Source organism: Hippopotamus amphibius, chromosome 8 (assembly GCF_030028045.1).
Source record: "Hippopotamus amphibius kiboko isolate mHipAmp2 chromosome 8, mHipAmp2.hap2, whole genome shotgun sequence".
Lineage (NCBI taxonomy): Eukaryota > Metazoa > Chordata > Mammalia > Artiodactyla > Hippopotamidae > Hippopotamus > Hippopotamus amphibius.
Genome location: NC_080193.1, coordinates 97,811,151 through 97,827,397, shown reverse-complemented (window position 1 = coordinate 97,827,397; position 16,247 = coordinate 97,811,151). Strand labels below are relative to the sequence as shown.

Sequence of the window (16,247 nt, the reverse complement as noted above, 5' to 3'; positions counted from 1 at the left end):
AACTCCTGCCGTGAACGAGAGAAACAGGCAAGAAAAAGCGAGCTGCTGAATCCCAGCGTTTCAGAGGTGGGAGGGAGTTCAGCCCCCAATTTACCGATGAGGAAGTGGAGGGGTGACGTGTCCTCAAGTCTCATTCAAGACACAGCCACAGCTCTTTATTGAGAGTAGGACCAGGGCCCCAGGGGTTGCTGTGGTTAAACTGCAGGCGGAAACTAACACTCTGTGGAAGGCAAGACTGGAGGAGCATTTAGTTACAAAAAAACGGTCAACAATTAGGGTGTAACTAAGTTCTTGGAGCAATACATCAAATGAGTCAGCTGTCAGACCCTGTGAAACCGAGTTGCTAACGGAACCGGGAACCGGCCTGTTTACGAACGGGGCTTTTTGTAGAGCCCACAGACTCAGGACAGCTTCGATTAACGAACCCCGGGGCGCTTCCCGCAGGACCGGAAAGCTATGAGCGGCGAGCGATGAATGGAAACCGGAGTCCCAGGCGAGCCGCTGGGGAGCGGGGGGGCGGAGCAGCCGCGGGGCAGGGGCAGGGCATTATGAGTCACGGCCTGCGGTCTGAGGCGGGTGTGTGGGGCGAACTCTAGTCGTGATTGGTCCGTCGTAACCAGGTGACCGAAGAACGCGTTCTGATTGGCAAGGGCCGGCCAGGCAAGCGGCTTTCAGTCGGGAGGCGGCGGCGGCGGAAGGAGGAGGAGCTCCGGCCGCGCTCTCTCCCGGCAGTGGCTGCGCGTCTCAGCGCTTGTCCGGTCCCCACCCCTTTTAAATAAGCCCGGCTGGTCGCCGCCCTCACAGACTAGCTGGCTCCGGGGAGGCGGCGGCGGCGCGGCGGCGGGGGTGCGGCCGGGGCCGGAGCCCTGCCCGGGGCCCGGCGGCGGCGGCGGCGGCGGCGGGGCAGAGGGGCGAGCGGCGGGCGAGGCCGCGTCTACTTGCGCGGCGCAGCCCCGGCATAGCCCGGGGCTGCCGGTGCCCGCCGCGCCATTGTTGGGGGAGGGGGCGGCTGCTGAACGCGGCGGAGTCGGGGGTCGAGCCGAGGCGGCGGCGGCGGCGAGGAGCGGAGGCGCGCCCCATGGGGAACACGCTGACCTGTTGCGTGTCCCCCAATGCCAGCCCCAAGTTGGGCCGGCGCGCGGGGTCGGCGGAGCCGGACTACGAGTCGGAGGTCTACGAGGCGGCGGCCGGGGACGCGGTGGCGGTAGCGCCGGCGCCGGCTGCCGTGGAACCCGCCGAGGTGGATTTCGGAGCCGGCGAAGGCCACCACCTGCAGCACATCAGCGACCGGGAGATGCCCGAAGGTAAGAAGCGGAGGGCGCGCCTCGCGGGGCCCGCGCCGTCGCCTCTCCGGCTTCCCTCTGGCCCCCGCCGCCCGCAGGGTCCCCCGGGAGGGAGCCGCCGCCTAGGGCTTCTTCCTGCCCCGAGTTGGCTCTCCCAGGGCTGGGCACCGGGGACGAGGGCTGGCTCTGTCTGGCGTCCCCACCCCTTATTCTTTGCCCGTCGCGCCCGGCCGGTCTCCTGCCCTCTTCGCTACCCCAACGCCCAGTTGTTTCCCCCATTCCCATTTCCCAGCCGGGCCTGAGACCCTCCCATCTGCGGCCCTTCTTGTTCGTGGTTCTATTTAACATCTCGTGGGACTTTGTAAGGGCTTTCTGGTGTATTTTCTCTTTTCTTCAAACTTAAATACTCTAACTTCGGCGTATCCGTCCCATCTCCGTATCCAGATGGTACCTAAGTGAAGGAACCAGGTAAGGATCTGATGTACCCTTCCACTCGTTAAGGTAATTCATAATCGGGACAATTAAGACAGAAACATTTTAGGGTTTGTCGTTTAAATTCAAAATAGAGATTGACAGAGTCGATGTGGTGTTCTTAAGTAAAATTCTTTGCATTTTAACGTTTTCAGTCGCCTTGATAGAAGTTACCTTATTCCTTCTAACTGTAACTTGAACTCCGTAGGAAAGAAAATGGTGCGGGGGGGGCTTAAAATAACTGGGAAAGGTGTGAAACGTTACTTCCATGGCTGCAGAGAATAGTTTTTTTTTTACCCAAAGGAGACCCCCACGGGAGTTCTGATTACTTTAAAATTCCCATTTTGACACAAAGATGTCTTCAGCCCCACAGCCTTAACGGACTTCATTTACACGTTGCCTGTGCTAAGGGAGGGGTGGAGTGGTTCCTGAGATTATTGGTCAGAAGTTTCAAAGGAGAGAAAACAAATTCGATTGTAATTCGTAATATAAAGGTTTGGAAGTTAAGATGCCCTATCCTGCAGGAAAGTGTTTCCATGGCTTCCCCCCCCCCCCCCGCCAGTAGAATTCTGTTCAACTTGAAGAACGTTCAGGTAAAAGTTCTGAAGACTAAATGGCTGGGGGGTGGGCGGATTGTCAGGGAGGAGAGGAGAAGACAGGAAATGTTTGATTTTTGCCTCCAGAATTTTGGAAAGGGGTGGCTATAGGTTAAAAAAAAAATTCTGGGTAACACGGTGGCTCTTTAATAGCCTGTGTTCTTTGAAGTATAAAACATTGTATCATAAAGATGTTAAAGCCCCACTGGCCCATTTGTTTCATTTAAATGCCAGAGGTGCGGGAGGGTAGGGGGGACTCAAGGGGGGGCGTCAAGGAAGGGAGGGAATATGGGGATATGTGTATAAAAACAGTTGATTGAACCTGGTGTACCCCCCCCAAAAAAATAAAATAAAAATTAAAAAAACAAAAAACAAAAAAACAAAAAAACAGATAATTGAACCTGGTGTACCCCCCCCCAAAAAAAATAAAAAATAAATAAAAATAAATTAAAAAATAAATGCCAGAGGTTATTTCATAAAGGAAATGTCTTATAGCTCTTGTATTTAAATTTTAGTTGGCTTTACGCAATTTCTTTAAAAGTTAGAATAATTAAGCCTGTGGATTCATCCGTATGATGGACGTGGCTTTGTAAGTGGAAGTTACTCCCTTTTCAGAATAGTCAGATATTGTGAAATAATGAACAAATTATGTGAATTAATTGTAGCTTTAAACGCAAATCATGTAAGTACTTGTGAAAACTGCTCTGCTTGTTACTGTAAGGTAAGCCTCTAAGTGATTTTAAAAAACAGTAGTTGGCTAGAGTGGGATGAGAGGCCAAAATTTAATGCTTTTAAGATTTACAACATATTTTCATGTGTATTTCACTTGGCCCTTCCATCTACAAATAGGGCCCGTGTATATTTTCCCTGTGTTGCTGATGAAGAAGCCAAGACCTAGAGGTCTGAAATGACTGTGTAACACAGCTACTCAACAGAAGAGGCAGACTTAGGAGGTGATAGATACACCAAATTCAGTTCTTGAGGTGCTTAAAAAACTGTTTAGAGTGCATCTTATTTCTTATAATTTATCCATAAGGTAGGCCATCTCAACTTACTCCAGTTTTGGTTATTTCCATTCAAGTTTATTGTACACAACTCAGAAGCAACATTTACCTCTTTGTTCTATGTCTGTACATTCGTTACAATGGATATGAATAAAAGTAAAAGTCATGAAATAGCCTAAATTTACCAGTCAGGTAAACACGTTGATATATTTTAAAGAGTTTGTTCTGGTGACCTCCAGTGGAAGCCGAGAATGCCCTGGACAGAGGGGCATTAGAAGAAGCTGGTAAGCAGGCAGGTAAGGAAGGTACTGAGCATTTAGCATACGACTAAGATATGGAAAGAGTGCTAGACCAGGAACTGGAAAAGTAGAGTTCATGAGTACAGAATTTACCTTTTTATGTTTAACATGATTGTTAAAATTTCATTTCAATTTGTCTTTTTTTGGCATAATAAAGTGATAAGAGAAACCTCAGTTTCTGCATTTGCCTATTATTAAGTTTCCATAGAAACAAGGTCAGAACACCAAATATAAAATACAGGCACACTGAAAGTTTGCTCTTAATGTCTTTATTTCAGACAATTTTATATCAGTTTCCCTGGAAACTGAGAAATACCTACTTTGATACAAACATTTTGGCCTTTCTGCAACGAAGAATTACTTGGTTACTTAGACAGAATCATACATAAGTGATGCTCTTCTCTTGTTTTTCAGAAACATTTGAGAAGAACATGATTTGTTCAAGCCATTTCAAAGCAATCACTCTTAAGAACCTAGTATAGATTTCAGATAGACTCAAAAGAATTTTTTTACTACCTTGTCTTTAACAGTGTATCTAATATAACTGATATAGTGTCAGTAATAGAAAATGAGATGCTAAGGTCCTATTATCTGATTTATTATTATTCATCAACTTTTCATAGAGCCTTTATGTTCTGACCTTAGGAGCTTTGCTAGTTTTCTGGTGAAAGGTGCTGTCTCAAGTGACCCCTTCCTCCCATCCTCCAGAGGAGTGGGTAGGGAAGCAATTGGCAATATGATGTGGAAAAACCTCTGAGCAACAGATCTTTCCTCTTTCGAGTAGCTATTTTAAACACTTTTTTTTTTTACTTTTTTTGTTGACAATATTAATAAACATTTGATGTAAAAGATTTAGAAAATAAGGAAGTCATTCACTCATACTAGAATATCCAGAATTTTTATTAATATTTTGGTGTTGATTCTTCCTGAACCTTTTGTATGCATATACACATAACATTGTGTTTATTTTACAAACATGAGATTGTTCTTTATGTGCCACTTTGTAACTTTTTGTTATAAAGAAAAGTAATGACGTGAAGCTCCTAGAGGTGTGCTGACACCTAGAGAGAGCTCCAGGATACATTTGCATGCAGTTGCAAGTAGCTCTACCGTCTGCCTTTTACCAGCTGTTTACTGTGCCATGGAATGGTTGGGGCATCATTCATTTATCCACCCTTTATGGTTGAGCATCTTTTATAATCCCATTATAATTCTTTATTCTGGGGACACAGAGAAAAACTGATGCGTCGTATTGATACTTCCCTATAGAATTCTGATGATACACCTTGTCTTATGACTGAATTAAATTCATAGGGTCATTTTGTAGTTAAGGTATTTTAACATTGTGTTCTCCCAAATTAAAGTTACCATTGATTTTTCACTAAATATTAGATTTCCTCTTTTAGGTTTTTGTGGTTCTTGGTAACCTCTCTCGTGTCTTTGATTCTGAGTAACTAAGCTGCTACTCTAAGAGATCTAAAATTAATGCTGGTCTTAGGTGACAGACACATCAAAAGACATTTTGCATTAGAAGAAATCTTAGATGATATGGGAAAATTGGGAAACTTAAGTGGTTTTGGGTACACCGAAACAGATGAGTATCGGCACCATTCCAGAGGCAGGGCAAACAGCGGTTATACAAGACAAAACCTGTATTGTAACTCAGGTCCTTCCTTTCTAGTGGTGCGTAGGGGCTGACAACACAAGCGTGATGTCAGGTAGTGAGACCCTGAGAGGAAAGAAAATGAGGGTCGTGGACTGGGGAGGAGGGCAGTTTTACATGGGGTGGTTAAAGACAGCTGCTCTCCTCACGTGACCTGTGAGCAGTCTTAAGAGAGAGGGAGCCATGTGAGGATGCGGGAGAAGGGGCTTCTGTGCAGCTCCTCAGAAGGGAATACGCTTGGTGCACGCAAAGGGCCGAGAAACACGAGTGACTGCAGCTAAGTGAAAGAATGTGGGAGGAATGTGGGGGATTAAGACCTTGTATGCCTAGTGGGCCTTGAGGAAAAAAGATGGATTTTAGTCTAACTGTAATGGGAAACCATTGAAGGATTACATGCAGGGGAATGATGTTAATTCCTAGAAAAAGGGAAGGGGCTTGGGGAGGGTGGAGGGAGATCAGAGCAGCGTCTTTGTGAAGATAGATGGTAATGCAGGCAAGAGTGGAAGGAAGCAAGGAGACCAGTTAGGCTGGTGCTACTGCCTGTTCAGGTGAGAGAGCCAACAGTGGCTTGAACAAAACATTGATACTAATAAAGGCCTAAAATAGGCTGAGTTGAAGAAATTGAGTGAATCTAAAAGTAGGTTAACAACGGTGTGAATGGGAGAAGTCACAGAAAAAGAAATACATATGGCCTTTAAACATATCCTTACACATAAGAGAAATGCAAAATAAAATTACTATAGTTTCTCTCCTGTTGGGAGAAAATTTAAAAACTTGGCACTGCCTTCTTTGGTGAGACTGAAGAAAGTTACATTCATGTATTGCTAGTGGCAGTGTGAAATGGTTCGACCTCATGAAGGGGAAGTTGACACAATCTCACTGAATCCAGAGATCCCACTAAAGGAATTTATAATGAAGATATATCCTGCAAATATGAAACCGCACATTCACAAACTTTGGTTGCATTTCTTCAGTAGGAAAATACTGGAGATAATTCAGATGTCCAGTAAGGGACTGGTAAAATAAACTGGTGCATCCACACAGTGAAGAATTAGGGGGCTCTACTGCTATGACTTGATCTCCAGGAGATGTTATATGAAAAAAGCAAGGAAAGAATATACAGTAATCTCCATGACAGCAGCAGGAGAAATAATATGTATTTTCTTATTTAAGAACAAAAACAAAAACACTAGGAGTCATTCCTGCTGGGTGTGTGACTGTTATCCCCTTTTCCTTTAGTGGGTAGCCAAAGCACTATTTGCTTAAGACGATATTTGGGTGGGCATGATGAGTGGGCATACACTTTCCTGTGGAATGCTAAATGTTCGCTTTTTGCTTTTGAGTTAATTTGTGAAAGCTTTGTTTTGTCATTCATTGTGCTTTATGTAGTATATGGATTGCTCTTGCATTTCATTTGAAATGTTCTTACCATGTTCTGAGTTAGGTAGTGTAGGAATTCTTCTCTGAGGTATAAATTGAGTTGTCCAAGGTTATAAAAATGAGTCTTGATCGATCAGGACTGTAAATTCCAAATGTACAGCATATAGGAACAGAATTTATTTGTTGACGTTATGTGAGCTTCTTTGGAATACTGCCTTTTTTCTCACCCCCCTTTTTTTGTTTGTTTTAGTGTGTTAAAGTAATAAAACTTTAGAGTTAAAACAGTTACATTGCATAATGTGAAATGAAATGAAGGTAACTTACAACCCAGAAAGGTTCTTAAAAGTCCAAGAAACTGAGTAAAATGCTCTTTAGAAATATACAAAGCCAGGTATACTTACCTATATGTCACCTCTCAGTCATGATCACTGAAACACTGATTGAGGATTAAAATAAGGCAAGAGTGAGAACCAAGGTAGAGGCAGGTACAGAAGCAGTTGGAAACCAGAGTTGGAAAGTTTGGAAGCCAGGATTGTCAGAAGCTGGCAAAGCAGGTACAAGGCTTGGGTGAGCAGTAGACTGGCAGGTGCAGGAGCCTGCTGTGTGCCCTCTGGTGAGGCAGCCCAGCTCAGGGCTGGGTGGCAGGAACTCCCTGACTGGGGTGGACAGTGTGGACTCAAAGGGATGAAATCGTCAGTTTACATGGTCATTGTAAGAGTTGTAATGTTTGTATTATGAGCCATAAAACGAATACACTGTACAGTATAGGGATGCTAGGGCAGTTTAGTAAACACAGTAAATCTTTAAGTAAACTGGTGCCCAGCAGTTGGCCCAGAAACTGCTGACACCTCCTGTTTAATTGGAATATATTGAAATCAGTATGTTGAAATTAGTCTTTTTCTGAAATATGGTGCTTCTGTCAGATGATTTCTTGGTCACTTCCCTCTCCCTCTAGTATTTTGACAAGGAAAAATTATTTATTGACAGTTTGATAGCATAATTTTAACACTTTTAGGCTTTAGTAATGCATTTCATTTGTTTTCAGTTGCCTCTATTTTCACATTTTTAATATCTGCAATTGAGATGGATCTTAAAACAGAATCTTAGATTGGAGGAGAAGCAGTATTCAATGTCAGTGGTGTTTTACAGGTTTTCTCTGAGGAATGTTTACATTAAGACCCGAGTTTAATTTTTTTTAATCATACTTTTTCTACATTGACCTATCATGCTGTCAAATAAGTTGCAGTTTAAATTGATAATACAAGAGTGATGGGTCTTAAAATGCAATTTAAATCATAACCCCTAATCATGAGCTCAGGAATATTTCTTCTGGGTTAAAATATTCTTAGAGGTATCTAAAGAAATAATTTCAGGGGGAATTCACATATAAAATGCACAGTAATTTCCTGAAATCTCTCTAAATAAGTGTGTGTGTGTGTGTGTGTGTGTGTGTGTGTGTGTGTGTGTGTGTGGTGGGGGAGGGGATAAGCGGGATGGTGGGTGGTAATGCTTTGCTTACTGCGTTGGCAGTCTTACCCTGTGATCGTGAGGAGTGGTAGGTTTTATCATAGTCTCCTTAGGTTCTTGAGAAAACAGTTAATGAGAGTGCAGAAATATTGTGTGTAAGTATGAGTTTACTGTTTAATGGCTTACGTGTCCATTCTATAAAATGGTGATGTGGTATCTTTCATTAGCAAAAAGTGCAAGTTATATAGAAAATTGTTATATAGGCTATAAACAGAGGATTAATGTTTTCTGAAAACCTCATGCAAATTGACAGCAGTAGGGCCCTAGTATGTACAGTACATACAAATGGTAGGCAACTCACCAACGTGGAAATAACACTGATAACTATGGGAAGATTGGTCAAAACTGTAATCAAAAGAAATACAAAATAGATCTACAGTGAGGTTCCTCATTCATGTCAGTAGGAGTTTTGTTTTTTTTTTTCAGATATCCAAAGCAGGGGTAGGAACTAAAAGTGTCGTGATTGGTAGCATTATATGCTAATGTGCCCCCACCTTCTTTAGGAAGCAGTTTAGCACTATACATTGAGTCATGAAAGTGATCTCATCTTTTGGCCTAGTCATCCCACTTTTGAAGATCTGTGCTAAGGAGATAAAACCATTATTTTAGAAAACTGTATACAGGGGGGGCAGGTGGCGAAGGGGAAGCTGGAATGAAGTGAGAGAGTAGCATAGACATATATACACTACCAACTGTAAAACAGATAGCCAGTGGGAAGTTGCTGTATAACAAAGGGAGATCAACTTGATAATGGGTGATGCCTTAGAGGGCTGGAACAGGGAGGGTGGGAGGGAGCCGCGGGAGGGAGGGGATATGGGGATATGTGTATAAATACAGCTGATTCACTTTGGTGTGCCTCAAAAGCTGGTACAAGAGTGTAAAGCAATTATATTCCAATAAAGAGCTTAAAAAAAAAATAACACCACTCAAACAATAGTACATGAAACTCCCAAGCTGATGATTCCCAAATTTACATACGTTGCTCAGTAATTCCTAAGTTTTTGTTCTCAGGATCCTTTCATTCTTACAAGTTATTGAGAAATCTGTAGAGCTTTTATCTTGGAGAGTTACATTTATAAATAGATATTATTAAAAAAAAAACTATGGGAAAAATAAGTTGCGGGAATGTATGGTGACTGTAGTTAACAACAACAACAACAACAACAACAACTATATACATGAAGATTTTCCTCATACTATTTTAAGAACAGAACTTTGTAAGCACCTAAACCGCAGCAATAGGGGGTTGGCTAAGCACAGTATAGGAGTAACACTCGATGGGCCAATGTGTATTCATTAAACAGAAAATATGCAACAGTGGGGTGGAGAGCGCTTGTTAGAACAGAAAGACCTAAATTGTACACTCATTAGAACTTTTTTTTAATGTGTAAGAAAAGCAATGAAAAGTAATGGTTGTGAATTTATGGGTTAATTTTTAAATAGAGCATCGTTTTGGCTCAGATTTTTGTTCATGATATTTGTTAAAGGAACGAGCAAGTGACTTTTAGCTTTCCCCACCTTTATTGTGATCATCTGTACTGCTGATGAACCAGGTCTCCTTCAATTGCAAGTTAAAGAAAATCGATCTCAGAACAGCTTACATTTTTTAAAAAGTATTGACTTGTAGAACCAGAGTTCACAGAGTAAGTTAAGCACTGCTTGACCAGGAGTGAAATGATCTCCTTAGAGCCTGTCTCCATTCTGCTTTCCTCTCTTGATGTCTCTGAAAAGGCTTTCCCCTCGTGATAGCAGGAGGAGTGTCTGGCAGCTCCAGACTCGCTGAGGATCCTGGAGCACAGCTCTGCCTTTCTCTGTTTTCTTGGGAAGTCCCAGGACAGCTGTGACCCACCAGTCCTTGGTCATGTTGCCTATGTTTGAACCCCCTAGGATAGATTAGGGGGAGTGCCAGCTTTTTTCTGGTCACTTGGGCTGTTTGCTTTTTTCTGCATGTTGTCATTTCTTTTATCCCAGCCTTCTTGATTTTTCTATTTAGATCCATAGTAGCACATCTTGCGGGGGCAGGGGGTGGGGGTGTTGTTAAAACTTGCTTCTGTTTGATTCTGGCACTTACTTTTCCTGGACTACCATTGAAAATTAAGTTTTACCATGCCATAGACACTGATAAATAATTTGGCTACTTTGCAAACATTTCTGCTCATTTTTTAGACTCAAGTGTAGTCTACTTACTTTCTTTTTGGTACGAGTAAGTAGTCATGAATCCTTTCAGAAGCCTTAGGTTAGAGGCAGCTGTGAAAGTCTCTGCCTGTCACTTTGTGTACAACTGAAATTTATTTTCCCATTGTCTCATTTTTCAAATATGTAGGGGAAAAAACTTTAAAATAATTTTATGGGTCTTTTACATAAAAATGTTGAATGAATTATTTTCTGCAAAAGCGGCTTAATAAACTTCAAATTCAGTGAAGGAATTTTCATGCAGAACAAAGCAGTTGGTTTAGTTATGTAAATTTCTAATGCTGGCAGTAACATTAAAATGGATGGCTCAGATTCCTGCTAAACTGGGAAGTCCCAAATTACTGTTCGTGCCAAATTCTTTTTTGGGGGAAAATGGGATTCCAGGTAAATAAATTTGTGAAATACTGGAGTTAGACAGAATTCACTACTAGACTGATTAGTTTTTAATATATCAGTGTGTATTCTTTTGACTCTCTGAGAGTCAGGGATATAGTGTATTTCACTTTGACCACCAAATCCCTCTTTAAAAAATAAAACAATTATTATGTGGTTTGGGAAATATTGCCTTAACCATTACTCTCTCTGAATCTTGGTCCAGTTTCTTAAAAGATTGGTTAAGTGGTTTGAGATGAACTTTGCTGAGGAAGTGTCATGGGGCTTTTATCTTTAATTGTTTGTTTGAAACAATAACCTTACTATCCTATGTGGTGGCTTGCGCTTGTTTTGTATTTCTGCCTGAATAGAAGACTATCCCACCTTGGTGCAAGGTGGACTGCAGGCAGACCCACCTTTTTACGTATATGGCTAAAATTTTTTCTAAGTAGCCTTATGATCTGCTCCAGAAAGTGCTCTTATTGAAGCCCCAAATTAATCATGCAGCATGGAATGAAGAAGTGAGAGTTTAGCTTTGGAAATAGAGGGCAAATTTAAAAATCACTATCATGGAAGTGTTCCTGTAGATTAGAACATTGAACTTTTATGTAGTCCTCTTCAATCTGCCATGATGAATAGCCCCCACGTAAACCACAGCCAACTAAATGAGTTCATTTGTTGAATGGTGTTAGAATTAGCCATTTGATTGTCTGAAGAACATTTGCCAAAAGCAACTTGCTAGTTTTTGGCATATTTGATATATTGAGCTGGTATCTGACGATAGTTGGCCACAGCATAGCTTGCTTCTTGAGACTGTTCCTGGAATGTGCTAGTAATATCAGCTTAAAGGAGGCCAACTGAATTTTTAATTGATAAGTAGGAGGGGAGTCACATATATGATTCATCTAAAAGCAGCATTGATTATTTAGGTGCAAGTTAAGAAAAGTCTAAGTCATAGCCATGGTTTTATTCCACTTGTATGGAGAATTTCTGCAATTTTGCTGTTTCCCAATAGAATTTTTATATTGTTGCCTTTAACTAAAACTGCCTTCTTGTCATTACTAAAAGCTCTTCTCAAGACTATTAAAAGTGATTGAAATCAGTGTGTAGCTATTTTAAAAATCATGTATTTTTCTACTCAACTAAATTATCACACCTTTTTCTCTTCCTACACAGACTTAGCTTTGGAATCAAACCCTTCTGACCACCCAAGGGCAAGCACAATTTTCCTGAGCAAATCTCAAACGGATGGTAAGACAATGCTCTTTTTCCCCTGAGAAAAAGATTGAAAACTGCTTTTGTTTTGTATTATGGGAAGTATTTAGAAAAACTCTTACAATGGTTTAAATGTTTCATTTTTTTTCATGTATTCACTCGTCTTATTTTAATATATGATGATTCAGTTTCCCTTAGTTGTCACTGTTTTAGTGAGGAGAACACTTAAGCCATCTGTTTATACATTTTGCCGCTTCTTTATCAACATAGTCAACTGGCCACATGATTTAGATGTGGTCTGTTTCTGCATGATACTTTGTCCTTTCCCCCTTGCTCCAAAGAGCACATGTGTTAAAGATGAATGATAGGGTTTAAGTCAGAGTTAGGTTTTCATTTGATCAAATCAAAAAAATCAGTTGTTATACATGGGAATTGAGTCTTGTGATTTTGGCCTTGTTTTACAGAGTGCTCAACCAGATGAGCGTATCTCACATCCGGATTTATGCTACTTAGAATTTTTAAGCTATTCAAAACTTTCTCATCCTAATGTAGTGCTGTGCCAGGGTAATCAGAGCAACATGCCTTATGGGGTTTCACAGAAGATTATCCTCAGCATGTGAAACTCATGTAAATTTCCTGTGTCCTGCTTGTTTTAAGAGGAGAATCAGAACTGTAGAATTTTTTGCACTCCTGCTTGCCTTCCTTAATGTTATGTTAAATCCTAGTTTATTTACTAAAAAGCCATCCATGACCAACTTTTTCAGTTGATTACCAGAGCAGAAATACAAGTGAACCTTCCATAATATTTGAAGTGATGCAGCACAATAAAAAATGGAGTTTTCTTTTTTCCCCATTAGATCACTGGTTTTTATAAAAGAATATAACTCAGGAACAGCCGGGTGGAATAGATGCAGAGGGCCAGGCACAGGGACAGGGCGCAGAGCTTTCATGCCATCTCCGAGGGCACCACATGTTCACCAGCTTGGAAGCTCCTAGTGTTTTTAACTTGGCATTTTTCTAGCGTGTGTACTTTGTCTTGAGACAATAATTTCTGGTTAGGATTGCTGTATTTCTCAGTTTCTTCCAGAACCATGAGCTGCTCACGTGTAGAGATACTGTGGAGACAGTAAAAGAAAAGTTGTCCCATGCCCATCTCTCTCTTCAGTCTTAAAGAATTTGTGCCTGTAATGCCCATCCTGAGTTAAAGGGGGTAGTGTGGGAAGGAGTGTGGCCTAAGACCCTCTCGAACTTTTATTCTTCTGGCCTTTGTTGGAGCAAAACAGTTTTGTGTGCTGTAGATAATGTTCAGTTAGGCTAGCACACTCATTTTAAAATTTAAATTTAAGATAGGTTACTTTCCAGTTGTGTAAAGACCCATGTATTTTTTCAGTAAGGTATTTGGGTAGGTTACCAATAAGTGATTCAGGATGCTTCCAGGGATACTAGTGCAATTAGAGATGAGTGCCTGGCCAACTCGTTCTTAGAGTTGTTATCTTTTAGATCCTGGTAATTAAAGTAAGCTGTATATAAATGTAGAATTAGAATATACTACTGAATAGTAGTTCAGCTGTGCAGCAGGGTAAATTTTTTCATTAGCTAAATTTCTCACCTGGCCTAATTTACTTTGTCCTTTTCCTTTGTAAATGGGGAGTCTTTCATTTGTCCCTAATATAGAATATCTATTAGGTCAAAAAGTAAAACTAAGTTTTTAGATTTTATTTATAGCATTCATCTTGCTGGGTGATTTAAATTATATATTGTGTTGGAAATTATTTTAAAAAATAAAATGGAATTTTATCTCATTATGTTATTGGTAATCCATCAGATAGTGACTACTTTTATTTTTCTGTGGCATTTGTATCATAATTCATCAGTTAATTTTTTTTATTCTTAGTGCGAGAAAAGAGGAAGAGCAACCACTTAAACCATGTAAGTAAACAGTTGAAAAGTTAAGAAATTAATGGTTTGAATTAAAAATATGTCTGCCATGAATCCTAAAAAATATGATGAATCCCCAGTACTGTTAGTGTGGACCTCTTTTTTGTAGATTCTCTAGCTCTCTTTTCCTAATTATCAAATGTATTCAGGAAAGTCTTTGACTTAGTAGTGCCCATTTTTTAAGGATTCTGACATTCAAGTTAAATTTCAGTAATGTGGTTGTGGTATAAAGATCTGCCTTAAATTCTTTTGCCTTAATCTTTTGATCTTATTTTTTTAACCAAAGTAATAAATGTGTAATAGGTAAGTTAATTTTTAGCACTGTCCATTAACTTCTTGTCATAGCAGATGAAAGCTTAGCTTCCTCACTCCACCATGACCTCATTTCCTTCCCTCTGTTCCTTCAACATGTATCAGTTTTTATGAAATCGGAATCAATGTTTACATTATTAAGACTGTAAATATTATTTATTGCTGAGCCATATAGTTCTATGACTGTGCCTCCTCCTTGTACACCATTCTTAAGTATTAATGAAATTTGAGCACTTCTGCACTTCTGCAGGATACTCCAGTCCAGTGTGATCTCATACAGCTCCCTGGCTGGTCTCCCTGCTTTCACATTCTTCATTTTTTCTGTGGAATTAATTTCCTGACTATATTCACTTGCCTGTTTTCTAACAGCTATTTTTTTCCCCAAATGTTGTAACATTTGTCACATGCCTATCAGAAATATTTTCCATCTACTAAGCCACATCTGTTCCATTTTTTTCTTGGAGATGCTCTTCCCCAACCTTTTGTCTTCCTACTCCCATATAGACTAGTTTTCCCCAGCTCTGTGTCTGTTTTCCTGGGATATCTGAGAAGTCATCTGGGATCTCACATAACTGCTCTCTTGTGTTGGGTGCCTGATGTCCTAGATTCTGTGTTTCCCTCTGTCTTGTTATACTCCCTTGTTTGCTGGACACATTTTCCTGGGGAAAGGGCACATGAGCAGAAATTTTATAGAGATCTAGCCTCTCTGAAACTCCTGTTTGATAAAGTATAGAAGTCTAGGTTGAAACTAATTTTTGCAATTCTAAAGACATTTCCCCCTCTTCTTCTCATTGACAGTGTTGCTCTTAAGTCTGTCGACATGTGATACATTGTACATTACCGATTTTAGTCATTTTCCCCCATCCCTTCCTTCTCTGGAAACTTTTAGTACCTTCTCTCCCTGGGATTTTGAAATTTCATAATATGGTTTGGTATAGACCTTTTTTGTGTGTTTCTTTGATATTTTATTTTTGTTTTTTTTCCTGGATTCCTATTATTAAGATGTTGGAAGTCCTAGAGCAGTATTCCTGTACAGATCTCTAATTAATTTTTCTCCCCTTCTGTTTTGCATTTTGTCTTTTTTGTCCCACTTACTGGAGATTTCCTTGATTATACTCTAATTCTTCTATTGAATATATTGTTTTGTCTACCTTATTTTTATAGAGTTCTTACATCCTGTCATTCTTTTTTTTTCACTGATGCAATTTCTCATCTTTCTGTGGATGTTTAAGATATTTTTTTAAAGTTTTCATTTGCTTCTGAATTTTATCACTCTCATCAATTCCTTCTCCCTGTTTTGATCTCTTACTTGTTGGGGCCTTCCCTCAAACATGTAGTGGGCCCTGACTGATTGTTAAGACCTAATTGGAAACATCACTTAGAGAACTTGTTAACTGATGGGCTTCACTGTAAGGATTTTGGGGACCACGCCTCTGAATTCTGAGCCTTCTTTGGGTTCTATAAGGCAAATTGACTTCCTTGTTCCTGTCCCAGTCATTCTCTGTAGGTACCAAGGTTGTGCTTCCTCTCTCCTGCCATGTCAGTTACCACTGCTTTATCTAGCCTTTTCATCTTTCAAATGTTAAAAATCCTCTGCTGTCTTTATCCTGTCTTATGTATAGCCTTTATAGCATTTTTTAAAAATGCCTTTAATTCTAATGAGATGATATCTCTGGAAAGGGGAAGAGGAAATAGATTTGTGGTCAGTCCACTCAAACTTAGATTTATACTTTGAATATAGGTTCTACGTTTACAGTTTTAATTCAATATAATGATATTAATTCAGACAATATGTTTGATTATACCTTAATTAAAGTATTATGCTTTTCTGCTAAGGCCTTTGTTAAGAATTTAATTCAAACCACTCACCATACCATATTGTTCTATTGTTCATTAATGTGCAACATAGATGGAATGTTATGCATGAAGTATTACAGATTTTTAAGTTAAAGTCATTGATTCTTAATAAACATATCCAAAACTTGTGAAAAGGG

The 16,247-nt window shown here is 40.3% G+C and overlaps 1 protein-coding gene across 3 annotated transcripts in view; it reads left to right on the top strand.

The window, feature by feature from the left end:
- Window positions 1–859: 859 nt before the first annotated feature.
- CCNYL1 (cyclin Y like 1) overlaps window positions 860–16,247 on the top strand; it is a 35,517-nt gene continuing 20,129 nt past the window's right edge. For all 3 annotated transcript variants that reach the window (XM_057745332.1, XM_057745331.1, XM_057745330.1), the window contains exons 1-3: window positions 860–1,304; window positions 11,965–12,039; window positions 13,898–13,932. In XM_057745332.1, coding sequence (XP_057601315.1) covers window positions 1,079–1,304; window positions 11,965–12,039; window positions 13,898–13,932 — 336 coding nt within the window. In that variant the 5' untranslated portion in view covers window positions 860–1,078. The remainder of the gene's footprint in view (window positions 1,305–11,964; window positions 12,040–13,897; window positions 13,933–16,247) is intronic.